We start from the raw sequence: 19,790 nt of genomic DNA on the forward strand, positions 1-19,790 counted from the left end.
GATTTACAAGGATAGTTTATAACAATATACAGGAATCCTTCATATGCACTCTGGATTGATGGCACAAGAAGTCTGGCAACAATATTTGGGAGGAACCAATATTTGGGAAGAACAAACGCAATATGCTTCCAGCAGGGTACGTGCATGTGCGTGTACACGCAAGTGCATTCTTGTGTGCTGCCTGAAAGTTGTTCAGATATTTGGAGGTACTTCAAATAAAACAATGTTGAACCTATGTTGAACCAGGCTCAAATAAGAACCTCGCGTTGCCTAAAAGCAGTAAACACAGCAAGTACAAAAGAAACAAAACTGTAAGATGTTTCCCGCATATTTTAATAGTTTTCACATCATTTCTAGTCCAGACTTCCCACATCAAATAACTGACATCTTTTTATATGCAGGGATGCAACAGAGTCCAAGACACACATGCACACGCCGCACACATGAAAACACACATGCACACACACATGGAGTCAAGCAGCAAAATGAGGCAAAAGGAATTCATCTGGCTGACATTCCTGAGCATTTCCTTCCTTTATCTCCTCCTGCATTTCTACATCAGGAGATGTTCTAACAGTTATGCTCTTAAGCTTTGTAACCAAATGAAGACTGAGAAAGCGAGCAGGTGGGGCAATTTCAATGGGAGTTTATTATAAGAGCCAGTAATGACAGGAAATGAGAACCCTTGTTGAGCAGGAAAGGAGAAGAGCGGGTCAACAGGGTGAAAAATAGTGCAGTACATGTACAAACTCCAAATCCAATTGAGATTGTTGTGAAAAATGTCAATAAAAACACAATACAATGATTTGCAAATCCTTTTCAACCGACACAATTGAATACACTACAGACAAGATATTTAATGTTCAAATTGATGAACGTTATTTATTTTATTTACTTTATTTCCCACAAATATCTCATTTTGAATTTGATGCCTGCCACATGTTAACAAAAACTTGGATAGAGGCAACAAAAAACTGGTAAGGTTGAAGAATGCTCAAAAAACACTTGTTTGGAACATTCCACAGGTAGACAGGTCAAAAGGAAACGGGTGAGTGTCATGATTGGGTTTGAAAGGAGCATCCCCAAAAGGCTCAGTTGTTCACAAGCACAATGGTAGGAGGTTCACCATGTTGTGAACAACTTTGTAAGTCAATGATCCAACCGTTTAAGAACGTTTCTCAACGGATCGATTACGAGGAATTTAGGGATTTCATCATCGACGTTCAAAAGATTCAAAGAATCTGAAAAAAACTCTGTGCATGAAGGCCAAAACCCAACATTAAATGTCTATGACCTTCAAACCGGCCCTGTATTGAAAACCAGCATCGGTGCTGGATTTCACTTTCCTTTCTTTTCTTTGGTCCTTCCTCGGGTCTCCTGACGGCCTCACGACTCTGGCTGGATTCTGAAGTATTCGGTTTCGGTGAACGGTATGGGATTTTTTAATAGGTTTTAGGTGAACTAATGCATACACAGTCACACGCACGCACATCCAAACTAAAAATGTATAAAAAATATGTATAAATTTAAAAAACAATTTTTTATAAATAAATAAATAATAAAAAAAGAGAGCAATGATGATGACATGTCAAATCGGTAAAATTACAGAATGAACTGAGCTCTCTAGCTTGCTTTTGGAAAATCACGGGCGCCGTGTCCTCTTGGCCAATCGACCAATCCGGATTGTGATCAGTGCAAAATTCCAAAGCCAACATCTGTGATGATGGGTAGGTAACTTGCCAAGGCATCATTTATGCTGAAATACATGCAGGTTTTGGAGCAGCATATGCCGTCGTCCAAAAAAAGACTTTTTAAACTGCACTGTAAACCCGAACGTTCAAAATAATCAAAAAGATTAAGTACACAATACTCAGTTTTATAAAAACTACAACTAACTTAACTTTTTTAAGTTGGTGTAACTTTCTATGCTTTTATGAGTAATTTGTACTAAAAAAGTTTTGATTAAATTGAACTATACTAGTTTTTGAGTAACTTAAAAACATAAATTAGCTGATGTTTCATAACTTATTTTACTTATTCATTTGCAATTTTATTTTAGCCCTATAGTTGACATTATAAATGATAATTTGTTCTCACTTTCCTATCGAGTTTAAATAACTTAATAATAATTTATGTTAGATTGTAAACATATGCTCATAGCAGGCGGCATGGTGGCCAACTGGTTAACATGTCTGCCTCCTAGTCCAGAGGTTGAAAAATCGAATCCGGCCCTCTGGCCTTCCTGGCTGTTCTCTACGTTCTTGCGTGGGTTTTCTCCGGGTACTCCAGTTTCCTCCCACATTCCGAAAAATATGCATGGTATGTTAGTTGAACACTGAATTGTCCCTAGATTGTCTGTGTGTGCCCTGCGATTGGCTGGCAACCAGTTCAGGGTGTACCCCGCCTACTTCCCGAAGACAGTTGGGATAGGCTCCAGCATTCCCAGGATTCTTGTGAGGACACACAGTGTACTTATGGTTTGGACTTCTGTTAATTTAATCCAGTGGTTTTATAACATTTATCAGTTAGTAACTGAGAACAATTGAGTTGCTGTAACAGAAAGCTTCTAAGTAACTATGTATCAAAAATAATAATTTGGTGTTATCAAACCATTCAAGATCTGCAAAACTTTAACTTTGGAGTTGGAGTGAGGCAACCGATTACTTCACTTTTTTTTTTTAAGTTTTGCTAACTTATTCAGGTTAACAGTGTGGCCTACCAGTAGTCCACACTTGTTTCCCATTGAAAATGTATGGCACATTATGAAGCGTAACAGCAACACAGTCCCCAGACTGTTGAGCAATTATAGTTGTACTGTACATCAAGCAAGAACGGAACTCCACCTAAAGCTCCGACAATCAATGTGACTGTTCTCAGTTCCCAAATGCCTACCCTACCCTGCTGTTAAAAGGAAAGGTGATGGAGCACAGTGGTAAACTTGACCCAGTCCCAATTTTTTGGGAACATGTTGCAAGCATCAAATCTAAAATGAATGAATATTTGTAAAACAAACAAATGATAAAGTTGATCAGTTTGAACATTAAATATTAGGGGTGAGTATCTCTCTAATAAAATAGCACAATACATCTCTCTATACATGGGGTACAATACGATTGAAGAACAGTTTTAAAGTGGAACGACTCAATTCAGTTTGATTCAGTGCTATTATGATTCAACGTAGTTTGGCTGTAGCTTTTGTTAAGTCTATTATCATATTACAACATTACAACATGGAAAAGCTCTCCAAAGCCCAAAGTATTCAAGTTAATTAAATTTAAAAAAAGAACAAATCACCAGCGACTACTACCAATTTATACCTGCTGTGCATTTCTCACAAAAGATGATTCGATATGTCTCAATACATAGGGTGTGATATGATTCAAGGACAGTCCATTTTGAAATTTAACAATTTGATTTGTTTTGGTTAACTCAAAACCAAATTTCCTCTTTTAATCAGTTTTTGTTCCAGCCTAATTACAGTAAATAGCTTGTCTTGGACGTGTATTCAATTGTTTTAAAATGAGTTGCAAATGATTGTTTGTTGTTTTTATTTATATTTTACACAATGTCCTAACTTCAATGGAATTGGGGCTTGCAACTCTAAGATTTGTAGCACCTGTATCACCTGCACCGCATCATGAATATCAATTTACTGGTCCCCAGACACAACAGTAGTTGCATATTGACTGGCGTCTGTTCCTTAAGTGCTGCAAGGCCAAAACATAGAGGAAAGATGCTGGTGCAAGAGTCAATACAGAAAGAAGAATAGAAAGAAGAAGAAAAAACATACACGCAGTGGTTTCAATACAGCTGTAAAACTATTGACTGTTAAGACTATCTGTGAATCTAGAGACTTCAAAAATCTCAGATAGGTTTGAGTTTTTTTCAAAGAAGAAATTAAAAAGTAATCAAGGTTATTTATGGGTTGCTGGGTTTTTTTGTTTTGTTTTTGCCTTATCAAGAGCCGCATAGCTTTGCTCCAACAAAGGACAAGAAAGTGGACGTCATTATCACAAAAGGTAGTTTTCTCTGAACACAGCCTCAATTTCCATGGAGAAGAGACAACATCTAATGGGAGCTTTGTATTAAATGCAAAGTAGCAGCAAGGGGGGAAAAAAAGAAGAAAAGATTAATATCAGCAAATGAACACAGACGTCGGGCAGTCTCACATATGGCTAGTCTATAATCAAATCCACAAATTCCAGTGTTCCTGATTCTTAGCTGAAAGGCCAAATGTTTTTGTTTTTTTTATCGTAACAACCTTCTCCAGCTGTATTAGGATTTGGATGTGCAAGTCTTTACTAACCAAGATGGTCCACAATTTGCAACTTTGGGGATATTGGCTTATTTATCCATTTACTACATTGATAGTAGGATCATTTTCTGATCAAGTTAATTTATGTGTAAAATATGGAAATTATCAAGAGCATGGTTGGAAAAATTCACTCCAAGAAGAAAACTTGAGAGTGATATTGACTTACTTATCACATAAGATGATAAAACCAGTTACCGATAATCAAGTATATTGATTGCTTTTGAGGATCTCCAGACTTCGTACTTTCGTACCACAAAACATGCATCTTCAACTTCAAACTGAATATGAATGGGCTGTGTCATAATATGTTGTTGTTTACACAATTATTTCCAGTGCTGTTCCCTGTCTCACCTAATGGAACATAAAATGTGTTTTCATTGAATTGTATTCCTCCTCGTATAAATAAACGGTAAAGGCAATTTGAATAAAGGATATTTATTTCAACCATTTAAAATAATCCAGCGGGTCTTACTGTGCACATCATTAAAAATAGAGGGAAGCAAGAATGGAACTTCCTAAGTGTGTTAATGCCAAGTTTTGCCACTAGGGAGTGTCAGGGACTGTGTATAAAGCAACTGACGACTCTTCAGTCAGAAAACCTTTTTTGTCATGATGCAATGCGATGGAAGCTAGCATATATGTTTCAAATGGCAACAATTGTTTGCAACTCAAACATTAAAAAAAATAACAATAAAATATCAACAACAAAAAAATACATTTGCATCTGAACCAACACAAAGAACACTCACAGAGTTTCCCTTATACAACATATGTCTGTTTGCAAGTCGGTTGCTGGGCTCTCTGCTTTACATTGCAAATACACCCGTGTTTACATTTGCTCCACACTGACAATCGTTACTAAGGGTTACCTTGACTCACAACACAGGTAACCAATCAGACCTCACTTGGGGGGCAGTTCAAGGGGGGAAAAAAGGCGAGGGAGCAACATATGCCAAGGACTGAAAGATCAACACTAACTGCACTTATCTACTATCTGATTCACTTTCCTTGGACATTTCGCAATATAAACCGAACTCTGATAATGAAACAGATGACTGTTTCGTGTTTGCCAGATGAGAACAATTTATATTTCCCTTTTGGATCCTCTAGCCAGCTGCTGACGTGCTGCAGAGATACCAAATGACAACATAAGGTAACCCCCTCTGCTTAAGATTTAATATGTAGTAGTAATAATAACAATAGTGTGTTATTATTGTGTTTGATTTGAAAAATAAACAAAAAAGACTTAAGAAAGACTCATCTGTAGCATAGCTGTATGTCGGCTGCCATGTGCTAAAAGGAAAGTGAAACTAGTTTTCTGAGCATGACATTCTGAGCATGGACGTTCAGTTTTAACATGATATTTATTAAAAGATGACCCTACATACACACAGGCACACTCTATGAACATCAGGAATGTTGTAAAGTCGTTATTGTGCTGTGACCACCGCCACTTCTCCGATAGCCAATCTCCCCTTACACCATATTTCAATGTTCATTTAACAAGACCCTGTTATAGCGAGCAACCAGAGGACCTTATCAGCTGCTTCCCTGACTTGCCATCCTGTTATCATCCTGGCCTAGTTCACACATATCGAACACACATAACCGCTCTGTCCGACAAACCTGCACTTTTTTCTATCTCGCTCTCTTACCCTCACACAGGCAAAATGAGGAATGAACGTTATCAGTGTCCTGAGGGGCCTGGCAGCCTCTTCAGACTCAAAGCCATGTGCAAAGGCCACCGAGACAAACCTACAGTATGTGACCAGAGTACCAATGAACAAAGGCTCCGGAGCCTCTGACTGGCTAATAATGGATATACAGCTTGTATAATGGCGATTGAAAACAGCTGCCACTCACAAAAAGAACAATGTGAGAATTAGCAATGTGGCAAAAAATGAAAAAAAACCCAAGTATAATCCTATTTTTTTCTGCAAAATAAAAAAGACAGCCTACCCTGATTATGTTTAGTAGCACATTTATTGCCATGAAGATAAGCATGGCGGATTGCCATATAGTAAAGCCAAAGCCTGATATTCAGGTTAGAAAGAGGAAAATAAGCTCCTAAAGGGGAAGTCAACCCAAAAATGTTGTTTACAATAATATATTCTATGCAGCCCAGGCCACAAATCTAAACGCAGCATTCTGATTAATATTGCATTTGTGGAATATGAATTGAGCAGCAATATCCACCCGCTTTTATCCCTCTTGCTCAGGACTCAGGTAACGGCCAGTCACAGCTCAGCTTCAGAAAACAGGTGCACCGTGATTGGTTGTTACCTGAGCCCTGAACAACTGTGATGTCATTTTCAATCAACAGCAAGTGACAAAATGGCCGCCCCCTGAGATGGATCAAATCAGGAGAGTATTAATCAGTATGCTGTGTTAAGACTAGTGGGGGCATGGACATAAACATTATTGTAAAGAAAATATTTGTGTTGACTTCCTCTTTAGTTCTAGTTTAATTTAATTCTCAATGGGGTTTAGGTGGAGCGAGTTGGCTGGCCATTCAAGCACTGCGAAGGCATGGGCATCAAACCAGGTTCTGATGCTACTGGGGGGTATGGGCAGGGGCCAGGTCCTGTTCGAAGATGAACTCTACATGCAGGATCACATCAAATAAATCAAAAGTACTGAAGATTGAAATATCGTTTTGAAACTACCATACTTTCATTAATTTGATCTTATCCAACTTTCTATCTTTTTTGTTTTTATGCGAACCACTGAGAAGTACACATACTGATGTCTTCACAGTATCACGTTTTTTTAAACCCTGTTTTTGTGGGTTTTACAAGCTGGAAGCCCAACTTAAGTAAAAATGAACAAAATAATACTTTGAATTATTTAAATTGTAGGCTCTGAATCTATAATTGATGAAAGTTTAACTTTCTGAACAGAACAGGAAATTATTAAACTTTTCCAAGATATTCCATTTTTTGGGGGAATGGGTCTCTATAGCCAACCTTGCAGAAACCACAGAATAGACTGCTGTGTATGTGGAATAGCCAGAATTAAGTGATACTTTCTATTGCAATGTACGGTAGTAGTTTTTTTTTTTTTTTAAGTATATATCAATCGAGAAACAAACTTAATTTACATTGAAAGTATTGAAGCCAAAGAAATGCAAACATCTGAGGAAGTTGAAAATGAGAAGACCATTTCTGGCTAAAATGATGGCAGCGGTTTGGCACAAGAACTCAGGAAGTGGTGCCTCCTAACTGAGCTGTGCTTCCTGTGTGATAACTGACCCAAACATTCTGTGGCTCCATCGCAAACGCTAAGACACCCATTCATGTTCTCCGTTTGGAAGCTTTGGTGCTTAGCTGCTAAGGTTGGGGGATTAACGGAATTCAAATATGACTAGAATTAATTCCTTGAAGCTATTTTTCTAGGAAGGAAAGCTACTGTGTCGTACGGCAAACCTGATTACTGCTGTGATCGTCTACAGAAAAGAGCTAAAGGTGAGGCGCAGGTGTGCCACCATGTTGATGAATTCTCTTTTAAACTAGTAAATAAAAAGCATCTGTACAACAGCAAGAGAGACTTTAATCCCAGACGCGTTTCACTTTAACCTCAGGATTATTCAAATATGGTAGGTTGAGGAGCAAGAGGTAACTAAGAGGAAGGATGGAACATTTCATTTCAATGATTAAAAGCCAGAGAAACAAAACAACTGCTTTGATTCTAAATGTCTTAAGGAATGTGAATGCAACGGCTGTGAGACCTTGAAAGTTGCGCAAAGACATAATGTTTCAAGTTCAGCGCCAGCTGCTTCCCCAGTATTGCACACAAACACACACACACACACACACACACACACACACACACACACACACACACACACACACACACACACACACACACACACACACATTGCAATACAAACGCTTCCTTCCTGTTAGTGGTTTGGCCTCTTTTTTAGAAGATGCAAGTGAGATTTGTGATAGTTAAAAGCAAACTGTGCTGCTTAGCGTGTATTTCAGACAGCCAAGTCGTAATCAAATAAGTATGCAATTAGTGTCTAATGTTGTTTATTTCATCTCATCTATGTATGTTACTAATTTCTCTCTTTTTTTTCTTGACAGGTTGTAGTCTGACAGCGGGACATATTTCATAGCAGCCACTTCCCCATTGAAAGTCAAACGTTATTTCCTGTGACAACTTTGTCTTATGCTAATCTGGTATACTCACATTCTCTGCTAAGATGCCAGCATCATCACATCCTGCGACGTGCGCTCCTCAGTTAAGCTAAAGGGCTACCACCACTGTCCACTGTTATTCATCAGCCCACGAAGAACTTCTGCCGAGAGAAGAGACACATTATAGTTTTCAGAAGATTCCTGTGATGCTATAGCCATCTAGTCCCATCTGCAGGAGTGTTGGGCATTTTCAGCCATGCTACAGCAATCAGAGCTCATTTTTGACTTCGCCAGTGACCATGTTAACTTGCCAGGGGTAAGTAAAATATTTAGCACTGCTTGCCAGCTGTCTTCAGCTAATATAAAAAAGGGATGTGAATGTACTTCATAATGAAGGCATTGACAAGCTAGCAATATTCAGTGCGTTGACTTGTATATAAAAAAAATGTCTTTACCATATTATTGTTCTAAACGGGATGGAGGGGCCACAATTTTTCATTAGCACTAATGGGGCCCCTATTAGTGCTAATGAAAAATTGTGGCACATAGGACCAAACACTTCTTAAACAAGTATGACAAAAATGCCGTTTTATATATGGATTTAAAATGTGCAGTATATTTGGTTTTTATTGACCCAGTGTACATCACAGTAGCTTAATATATTTAATGTTCAATGCATGTATAAGATACAGGTGTCAACAATACAGGGTTTGACCAATCAAAAATTTAGTATACCTAAAGCTTTGGATATTTTTGGATATTTCCACATTTTCCATGAATTACAATGCCCCCAAAAAATAAATCATTTACTCTTTCGATTTCAATGGAGTCGACAATGGTTTTGACTTGATGTTTAATTTGTCTAGTGCCAAAGATTATAAACTATTTCATTTTGTCTAGATTCAAAGATAAATTGTTTATGTCAAAATATTATTTTTTTTTCCAATGGATTTCATTCTTTTTCCACAGTACTCAGTCAGAAGCTGCTTGAGTTTCCTTCCCGAGCAATATAAAGTTGTTTCTTCAGCAAATGGAACTTAAAAAAATAAAAATTAATAGACACAGCATATACAGGCTGAATAATTTAGGCCCAAGCACAGACCCTTGGGGGACACCGTGAGTTATCTAGATAACTTTTTATCCATTTATCTTTTATACCATACCTCTCAATTTTTTCCATTAATATGTTATGATCTATAGTAAAAGTTTCTTTTTTTTTAATCTATAAAAGTCCCTGTCAATAATTTTTTTTATCGGTACTAGTAGCAATTTTTTCCACAAGCTCCATTGCGGTCATATAGGGGTGGGTGGATTTTTTTTTTCTGTGATTAAGTGCGATAACTCATTTTGTGATTTTTTTTTAATAAACTCAATCAAAACTTTAAGAATATTCAGGTACTATGTTTGTCCTGCATGTCATTCCAAATCTCCAAATTATTAGGTCTACTCACGTTGTAGTGTTGCACAGGTTAGACCCGGTGTAAGCGTAGCTGAGCAATGTCTGTCATTTAGTGTTGAATGGTGATATTACAATTTAAAATTAAACAGCGGGCCCCCACTATTCACAGGAGATAGGGACCTGTCCAGCCAGTGGATAGCGAAAATTTGTGCAATGCCAATTTTCTTTTTGTCAACCCAAACAAGTCTTCAGTGCCGATAAACCTATAATTGGCATTTTCCACAAAAACGGGTTGTCTGCCTCACACCAAAAAAAATAAGACGTTTGTATTAGGTGAATCCACATGTCGAACCACGAGTATGCGGTGGACCACTGTAGTAGAGGAAATATGTTTATAATACTCCACAATTTTTTCTTACTTTTTATTTTATTTTACTTAATCTAGGAGCAACTCGAAATGTGGACACAGGGTGCCAGTTGCCCGTCATTGGCCTATAAACAGAGATGTCAAATCCAGGTCCAGAAAATAAAAAACACAGTTTGACATTAGCCACCGGTGCTTCTACTCTACAGCATAGGTGTCAAACTCCTGCAGGTTTTGGAGGTTTCCCTCTTCCAACACAAGCTGATTCCAATCAGCAGGATCGTTATCAGGCTTATGCAGAGCTTGCTGATGAGCTGATCATATATCACCTGTGTTGGAGAAGGGAAACATCCAAAACCTGCACGACTCCGGCCCTCGAGGATCGGAGTTTGACACCTATGCTCTACAGGCAGGCTCGTTTACCTGTAGAGCAGGGGTGCTCAAGTTCGGTCCTCGAGAGCCCCTATCCAGCCTGTTTTCCATGTTTCTCTCCACTAACACACCTGATTCATGATCAGGATTGTTATCAGGCTTCTGCAAAGCTTGCTGATTAGCTGATCATTAGATTCAGCTGTGCTGCAGGAGGGAGACATGGAAAACAGGCTGGATGGGGGAACTTGAGCACCCCTGCTGTAGAGTATGGAGGACCAAAACTGCCAAAATTCTAAATAAATAAATTACTAAATAAATAAATAAATGACTAAAAGTGAAAATAAAAACGGATATAAAAAATATATAATTCGAAAATTAAATCCAAATAATAAATATGAGTGGAAATAAAAACAACGAAAAAAATATATATACATAAATGAATACATTTGTATTTAATTTTTGAATTATATATTTTTTCTATTTTAACTTTTAGTCATTTATTTAGTCATTTATGTATTTATTAAGCCTTTTTTTTTGGGCAGTTTTGGTCCATACTGCCAGGTCGAAATGAGGGGGCGGTCCTAAGCATGTCTTGGGTTTGACTCGTCGTTGCAAACTGCTTTTCATTGGTCCAGTCAGCAGCTCGGTGAAGAACGAAGACCTGGCAGTACGGACCAAAACTGCCAAAATAAAAAATAAAATAAAATAAATGACTTAATGACTAAATAAATGACTAAAAGTGAAAATAAAAACGGATGTAAAAAAGTATATAATTCAAAAATTAAATACAAATGTATTCATGTATGTATATATATTTTTCGTTGTTTTAATTTCCATTCATATTTATTATTTTAGATAACATTTTCGAATTATATTTTTAGCCAGGGTTTTTACTTTCTAGGACTGGATTTGACACCTCTGTCTACAAAAGACTGAGGGAACCATGAATACCAACATGTACTGTGACATTGAATGACGCAGTACTGGGAAACAAAAAATATGGCCACACAAAATGTTGAAAATTTGGACATGTTCTGCTGTACTCCCATTTGTTGCTAGCTGTTTAATTACTTAATTTACACTGTTAACTTGTACACTGACAGGATGGATGCACTCTTCATTGAATGAAAATACCCCAAAAATGTGACAGGTGTGCTCATTTTAGTGACAGTTAATATTATGTTTTTTGTTGTTTGTGCAGTTGGGGGTTCGCTCGGATTTCCCAGCTGTACTCGTGGAGCAGATTCCACATCCACACCTGTTCACATATTCAGGGTTTTTGTGTGAGGAGTCACAGCTAGAAGACCACCAGTTGCCTAAAGGTTAGTGTATAGCCTACGGGGCACACAGCCACACCTGACTGAAGTATTCTTGTGTGGCAAATAAATGACTAATAATCTACGAACTGTGGCTTTCTGAATTTTACATTCACAGCTTGTTTTGTACTTACGTCGCGTAGGTTGAAAAGGTTGCCTGTTTTGCGCACGCGCATTCTATTCCTAGCTCGAGGACCACCCTTCGTAAAATATTCAGGAAGTTGAGCAAAACATTTCTAGCTAGTCTGCAAAAGGCAGCACATACATCGCATTACAATGTAGACTAGGACGAATCCAGCTAAAGCATGCTGTAGCTTCCTCACCATCAGTGCTGGTTGTCAAAAGTAAGTCTCGTTGTTTCGGGTCGTTTTACTTTGATCCTCAAGTTGCGTGGGACAGCTGTAGTGGGGCTTGGCTAGGCTAAGTTAATGCTCCTAGCAGAACTACAGTAAATACACGATTAGTTTTTTTCAACAACTTCACGACAATAGTTATCTTGTTCACCACCTGCATCTCGTTCGTCAAGTCGTCAGTGGATTTTGTAAGCGGTAGAAACTGTCCACGTTTGACAGCATTGTTTAGCCGGCAGATGTTTCCATCATTCGTCTAACGTCACAAAGACATGTGTCGGTCCCACTTTGAAGTCTTTAATATGTGCTCTGTTGTATGACATTCGATCAATTATGTTTCGTGCCCAATTTTAACCCATTGACTCAATTTCATAAAATACTGTTAAGTATTGATTTGCAGTAGATTAGAAGTGCACTACTGATAATTTTATCGATAACTGCGAAACTATGTTATAAATGGTACAATGATAAATGCACCTCAGTTTCACACACTGCAAATGAGCGCAACAGTACCCATAATAATGTAACAGTGTTAATCAATGCTGATCAATATTATACATATGTATGTATCTAATAAGATTTGGCAGCTGTGCCTAGTGTTTTGGCCAGGTAGTATACCTTTTAAAGACTACAGACTATAATGTACAATATTTGTGAGATTGATAGTGGTCCTTGGAGGAGACTCAGATGATGAATTGTCACTGGTTACAGTAACTGGACATCAGTGTCTCTTGGCTATCCCTGATAATTAAATATACACCGTAACAAGGCACTCCATCACGGTGATGGCACCACCGTATAAAACAGCCCATAAAGCAGTCATGCTCTTTGATTAGCAGTTATTCGTAATATATTGCCTGCCAGCGCACTGAGAGAACTCAAGGCAATAGAATGCTGTACAGGTAAACAGTATGAAAAATCTGCACTTGATACCCTCCAAATAATGGGTTCTCTTTGCTCAGCATCCAAAAGTCATACTTTCAATGGCAGAGCGTGATGGGAGATGAGTCATCCACTTCTACAGTAGACTGTATAATGTACCGGTACTGTGTTGTTGTGACACTGCCAACACACATTTCCCTGATAGCCAAAGCCATGAATTATTTATTGTCTATCCCAAATAATAGTTATCTTAACATATATTAGGATCTTTTTTTTGAAGAATGAGCACAAAGGAGGTCAACTACATCCTATTGAAGGATTTATTTCACTGCAGTAAAATGCTACATTTCATGTACAGAAAAGTATGAACTTATTTTGTGTGTGTGGGGGGAGGATGCAAAGCTGAGAAGTTTGCTTCTTAATTGAAATGACCTGGACATAATGCTTGAGCCAAAGTGATTCTTCCAGTGAATCCCATCATCTTTTACTGTCTTACCATTGTGGTTATGTGGTCTTCTTTACTCTGTGGTCTAAAGTGGAGCCATGTGAAAGTGGAGACGAAGAGACCATGGAAACGCTTGTTGCTGCAGACTCACTCCTTGACTTGGACTGTCCTGATACCCTGTCACTAGAACACTACTGTAAGTGTGCGTTAGTGTCAACACTAACCTCCCATTAGCACCAATAAGATTTTACATACATGTGTATTGGTATTTATGTAAGGACATTTGACAAAAAAACAAAACTCCTTGTTCCGTATAAGGAATATTAACAAATAATTGTGTATGTTTTTTAAAATAAAAATAATAAACGTTACCTTTTTTATCAGATGGGACAATCTCTTTGAATGCTCTGAATTAGTGTTCCATCATTCTGTCACATCAATCAGAATAATATTGCCAAAATAGTTGTTCCTAAGCAGAGGTCTTTAAGGATGTCGATTAATTTCGCATAATTGTGTTATGTTGTCCTTAAAATTGCAAATTTGTTGAGGCTGACGCAACAACACCTACACCTCTGCTGGTTGCAACTTGAAAGTGCACACAATTTTGCCTCGAGTGTTTCAACAATTAATTAATAAACATTTAAACTGTGTTATCCCTTTATCAAGGCCTGTATTTTGGGGGGAAATGTTAAGTTATGTTTCATATATTTTATGTTTTGAGACCTTTTCCAAATGAAAGAATCCTAAAGTTATAACTTCTGTGTCCTAAATGGACTGAACCCTACAAGTTGATTAAGTATAATAGTTGGACAGCCTTTATTTCTGAATGTAGAGCAGAAAGTGATGCACCAATGAGGACAAATAAACTGAACAGTGTCCCAGATAGTAGACACTTTCAGACTCAATATAAATTATCTTTCTATTTGAAAAGCAATTATTTAACTACGCATTTTGCTTGAGTAATACTTGTCTTTTATTTTCAAGGAATGGCAAATTGCTTTTTGAGAATGGTATCTCAGATATAAACACAATTTAAAGTTGAGCAGAATTATGGGTGAACTCACTGACCACCCCAGTTCTCACTGACTCATAAATTCAAAGAAGCCTGAGTGCTATTTCATAGAGTCTTTGAAGGTTATTGAGATTATTATCAAGATCACATCACATGCACGTTGGCATTTTGAGTGAAAGGGGCTCTAAAATGATCCTCGTATTATGTATACAGCCCATGTACGTATTGTGTTAGGGACCGCTACAAGCTGTACATTTACCATCGCCATATCAAAGCCTTTATTCAGTAATTCTGATCTATAACTTTTTGTCTGAGTTATTGATCAATCCCTAATTTGCATGCACATGCAGGGTGTCACAAAAGTCACTATATGGCCATTTTGCATTGCTGCTTGGTAATCCAATTGGTAATGAATTTTTTTTTAAAAAGGAAGTCAATTTTACTTTTTGAACACCCTGAAAAAGGTAAATATGCCTTTATCCACGAGCTTTTCCTCTCAATGCAGGAAGGTGTTGGAACTATTATTGTGCTGCGGTCTTTCAATAAATCTGTGTATGACCTCCTACAGCCCAGACCTTTCTGCCATCATTGGGCGACGTCATCACTGCTCCTGTCACCCAGTTGACTGTGTCTGCAGGGGGGATTATGGGAGCTGTTGAAGAGCCCGAATGGCACACGTTGCACACAAATGAGCCTGCGACACAGCTGCAGTCCAAACAGAGAAGTCAGTCGCTTTCCTGGTCATCAATTGCCTGCTCATTTAAATGAGTGATGTCTGTGTGATCATGTAAAATATTATGGAAATAAATTACATTTATTTCCCCCCTTAACCTTGCAGGTAGAAAACGACATCGAAGGGCAGAATCTCCTACTCCTGAGATTAAAGTGAAGCAGGATAAATACAATAAAGGTAAAGCGCAATCTCAATATTTAAATGACTCAAGATCATAAAATTTGAAAAAGTCTGTGAACAATATGCCTTTTTTAAAGTCACACAAAATTTTAAGTATAGTCATTTCTGGACTATAAGCCGCTACTTTTTTCACTTGCATTCGACCCTGCGGCTAATACAAAGGTGTGGTTTATCCATCAGATCTCAAGGGGGCGCACTATAAAGGAAGCGCAAGAGCGTCAGGCAGAGCAAAACAAGTTAGCCCAAATACAGTAGGAGAGACAGAACGAGAGTGAGACAATTTGTACATCATTATGGAAAAGAAAGTAGCCAGAACCCAGTGCGGTAACATTAAAACACCTGCGGCTTATAGCCGGGTGTGGCTTATATGTGTAACAAACTCGAGTACAGTATTCCCCAAATTTAGCTAGCTTTTTTCCAGTACATTGTACTTTGTGACTACTTTGTACTTGTTGCATTTTAACACATTAATCTGTGCTTTCTATTTGATACATGTTCAAAGCAGGGTTAGTACTTTAGTTCATAATATATGACAACGATTAAAGTCATAGCTTAGATCTGGAAGAAAAACTTCTGTAGTCAAAAGAGCACTGCTTCCAGGCTCTTCCAATCATATGAAGCATTGCTCCCGGTCCCCTTGCTTGTGATTGGCTCTGTCGATGATAGCATGACTAGCACTTGACTCGAGAGACGAAAAAAGAAACTGAAACAGCAGGGCTTAACCACCAGCACACCAGCGAAAAAATATGAACAGATGTAGATATGACACAGTTGCATGCCTGCAGCGATGCTAAGCTAGTATGGGCGAAACTATCATGTGAACATGTTCAAAACCTCATTGCGACAATAAAAACTGTTTGCGACAAGTAAAACTGTTTGCAAACATATTTGCAACCTTTTACAAATTATGATGAAACCCAAAATTTGCTACGATCGCAAGCATTCACCACTCAGTGAGATATGGGCTTAAAAGATAACGTTGTTTGTTTCTTAGTGCTTTGTCATTGGCTTTTTGGGGGAGCAAAGCATAGCATAATATTCTTGGCTTCTTTGTCTCCTAGGTATATTAGCAACTAGTTGTTGTTTGATAGGCCTTCTTTGTCCAAGCATTTCAGTACAATATGCAGAAATCGACACTAGCTCATAATGATGAAAGAAAATGTCAATGTATACTGTAACTCATTATGTGTTGTGACTTTAAACATTCATTCTCAAAATCAAATATTGAATTATGTTTAATTAGTTTTGTCTCATTATGTAAACGGTTTTATTTAGACAGTCAATAGTGTTTAAATTGTACGTAATACATTGACTGTACAGTTAATTAATGTAATATGATAGTGGCATTGTGGCCCAGGAATGATTTGCCTCAATGTGCATTGTTTCCCATTGGAAAAGAGAAGAAAAAAAATTGGGACATAAATTGTTGTCAAGGTCTTGATGGTTCCACTACTGTGTACATGTTTTTTTTAATGACATTTTTTCTATATTTGTTTTATTTTTAAGTACACGCCATTACTCAGAATTATATAATGTAGTCTTATAATACAACGTGTTACTGTAATTGTAATTGGACTTGTTTTGGTTCATCAGGTGGGAACACGCTCTACCTGTGGCAGTTTCTGATGGAGTTGCTGCAGGACAGACAAGTTTGCCCCCGCTACATTAAATGGACTAATCCCAACGCCGGAATCTTCAAACTGGTCAACTCAAAGGCAGTGGCGAGACTCTGGGGCAGACACAAAAACAAGCCAGATATGAATTATGAGACAATGGGCAGAGCACTCAGGTACAGTACTAAAAGCAAAACCTGTTCTTTGCTTAAAGTGGAAGTCAACCTTAAATATTTCTTGACAAGAATATGTTATATGTGACCTCACTAGTTTAAACATGACATTCTGATTAATATTACATTTGTGAAATATGAGTTATAAAGAAAAATCCAGCCATTTTTATCCATCTCGGGGGGCGGCCATTTTGCCACTTGTCGACTGAATATGACATCAGTGTTGCTCGGGGCTCAGGCAACAACCAATCAGAGCTCATCTGTTTTCTGAAGCTGCACTGTGATCGGTTGTTACCTGAGACCTGAGCAACATTGATGTCATCTTCAGTCGACAGCAAGTGGCAAAATTGGCCGCCCCCTGAGATGGATAAAAACAGCTGGAATTTGCTGCTTAACTCATATTCCACTAACACAATATTAACCAAACTACCATATTTAGACCAGTGGGGCTGCATATTTAAAAAAAAAAAAATGGAAGGGGTTGACTTCTCCTTTAATTATGGTTGCTGTGTTAATTCTGACCCTGTGGTGTTTATGTACTGTAGGTATTATTACCAAAGAGGCATCCTGAATAAGGTTGAAGGCCAGCGCCTTGTTTATCAGTTCACATCACTCCCCAAAGACATGATCTATATCACAGATGTCGATTGCGTCAAACAGGAAGAACACGATGACAACAGTGCTAACGATGAAGGAGTGAGTGAGGATTCTGACGACAGCGCAGTATCTTCAAGCGACCAAACAGTGGAAGAAGATTTCCTCCCACCAAAGAAAACATCCGTTTGCTCTGTCCAAAGGATCAGGCCAACTCGTGACACTGTCCTTCGACCTGCCAGCTCCAGCCTCATCCAGGAGAAGCATTTGCCCATTGTGTCTGCCGAGATGTTGCGCACCCTCCAGAACCTGCAGAAGGTCCAGTCCCTGCAGCCGGCAGGTCATGCCTCCGTCTTCAAAACAGCTCAGCTGCTGGGGAGTCTGTGTGAGCAACAAGCTTCTGCCGACAGTAGAGGCGCATTGGATACATGAGATAGAAAGTCACAGTCAGGAAGCAAAAGCTTATCAGGTGGAGACCCTCAAACTGGTGCCACTTATTGGCTTTGACCAGTAGATGAATGAGCCATTCACAAACACACACCACTTAGCTGCTGAGCTGCAATGTCAGCAAGCAAGCATTTGGATTGGAAAGAACCACTCAAAAAAAGCCCCTTTCCTCAATCAACCTCTCAGTCACGTGTATCTGGTAAATACACAAGAAACCAAAGACATGCACTGGAACCTGCAGCGTTTCTGCACGCTCCCTCCACTTGCACTTCTGAGTAGCACAAAGTGCTCCTCCGCCATTCTTCTCGCTGTCTGTAACCTCTCACATGCTGAAGCATTCCTTTGCCTTGACAATGACTTTGCACTAATGTTTATCCCTGCTGTATGTTTTCTTCTTTAAGTGCCTGATGATCTCAGTACATCCTGGCCCTCTTGCTGTTGAGGGTAGTACGGGAAACATTCCACTTTTTTATTTTTTATTTACATGATTGAATTCTGTTTTGTAATAAATTGATTAAAAATAAGGGATCACTGTCAGTTAGTTAGCACTGCTGCTGTTGTTAATGTTTAAGGTACACTATCTACAGTAGACTTTTTTGTTTTTGACAATCACTAGTGATCTCTGTCTTTAATTTAGCTACTGTGTCGCCTGCAGTTACACTGTAACTTATTGAGCTTTCCTGCAATGTACATGTTTGTTAAACGTTATAGATTTGCTTAATGAAACTCGAAGTCCTGATGTATTTACTTATTGTGTATTTACTGTATGTCTGAACATGCTTGACTTGTGCCTTGTTGCCATTCTTTCTTCTCTCAGGTTTTATGTCTATATGCAAAGAAGTACAATGGCTGGTCTTTCACAAGGAAGTAATGATAAGTTCGATGTTTTGTTGTCCAAATTGATTACATTTTAGTTCTATTTAAAATCTTTGTTTGAATATAAGCCAGCCCATAAATTTCACATCACTCCACAAAAACTCATTGCAAAACGATTTAGACCAATGTCTGTGAAGATAACATTAGTTACAAGTTATAACTGTGCCTATGCCCCCTTTGCAGGCTTATGCAAAATGTTTTCTACTTTATGAAGTAAATTGTAATCCTCTCTGTTTGTGTTATTTTGAGGTGTCTCAATATTATCATTTTAGGGATTTGAAAGATTTAAGATGAGGGAAGTGTGGCATTTTTTGTTGCTTTGTCTGGTTTGTTTGCTTTGATGCAGTCCAGATGTGGTTAAAGATACTGCTTCACATATAGTAAATAAATATACTCTGCTCAGTTATTTCTCTAGAATGCATTCTTGTGAATTCACACACACACTTTGATGGAAAGGTATTTTTGTATTTTTTTTTTTTTACCGATTATTTAAAGACCATAAGGTGGTGAAGTCCTGTTGCAGATAAAAATATACTGTGCTGTGCTGCAATTACACTAGTTTTTGCAATCTGAATAC

At 38.1% G+C, this 19,790-nt stretch overlaps 1 protein-coding gene and 1 long non-coding RNA gene across 3 annotated transcripts in view; one reads left to right on the forward strand and one right to left on the reverse strand.

Annotated features, from left to right (window-relative positions):
- LOC147182026 (uncharacterized) overlaps nucleotides 1–12,528 on the reverse strand; it is a 36,872-nt gene extending 24,344 nt beyond the window's left edge. The window contains exons 1-2 of the long non-coding RNA XR_015097404.1: nucleotides 12,232–12,528; nucleotides 8,510–8,618 (exon numbers count right to left, since the gene is read on the reverse strand). This is a non-coding gene — a long non-coding RNA (uncharacterized LOC147182026). The remainder of the gene's footprint in view (nucleotides 1–8,509; nucleotides 8,619–12,231) is intronic.
- On the forward strand, nucleotides 5,256–19,621 carry LOC147182028 (ETS-related transcription factor Elf-1-like). 2 transcript variants are annotated; one of them, XM_086098682.1, is made up of 9 exons: nucleotides 5,256–5,468; nucleotides 7,711–7,779; nucleotides 8,404–8,773; nucleotides 11,794–11,914; nucleotides 13,677–13,781; nucleotides 15,166–15,321; nucleotides 15,436–15,507; nucleotides 17,104–17,299; nucleotides 17,842–19,621. In XM_086098682.1, exons 3-9 carry the CDS (start codon nucleotides 8,714–8,716, stop codon nucleotides 18,320–18,322), a joined length of 1,191 nt encoding a protein of 396 aa, XP_085954808.1. In that variant the 5' UTR covers nucleotides 5,256–5,468; nucleotides 7,711–7,779; nucleotides 8,404–8,713; the 3' UTR covers nucleotides 18,323–19,621. The 2 variants fall into 2 exon arrangements, with proteins under 2 accessions (XP_085954808.1, XP_085954817.1); XM_086098691.1 differs by lacking the exons at nucleotides 5,256–5,468; nucleotides 7,711–7,779; nucleotides 8,404–8,773; nucleotides 11,794–11,914 and adding an exon at nucleotides 11,948–12,252.
- The last annotated feature ends 169 nt before the right edge of the window (nucleotides 19,622–19,790 follow it).

This window comes from Leptonotus elevatus, chromosome 1, assembly GCF_054856555.1.
Source record: "Leptonotus elevatus isolate MCC_2025b chromosome 1, RoL_Lele_1.0, whole genome shotgun sequence".
Classification (NCBI taxonomy): Eukaryota; Metazoa; Chordata; class Actinopteri; order Syngnathiformes; family Syngnathidae; genus Leptonotus; species Leptonotus elevatus.

What these genes read in the sequence shown, in the direction of transcription:
- LOC147182028 (XM_086098682.1), top strand. Translation starts at nt 8,714, where the DNA reads ATGCTACAGCAATCAGAGCTCATTTTTGACTTCGCCAGTGACCATGTT. An exon ending in ACCATGTTAACTTGCCAGGG is followed by an intron (nt 8,774 to 11,793) that starts GTAAGTAAAATA and finishes TTGTTTGTGCAG; the next exon opens with TTGGGGGTTCGCTCGGATTT. An exon ending in ACAATGGGCAGAGCACTCAG is followed by an intron (nt 17,300 to 17,841) that starts GTACAGTACTAA and finishes TATGTACTGTAG; the next exon opens with GTATTATTACCAAAGAGGCA.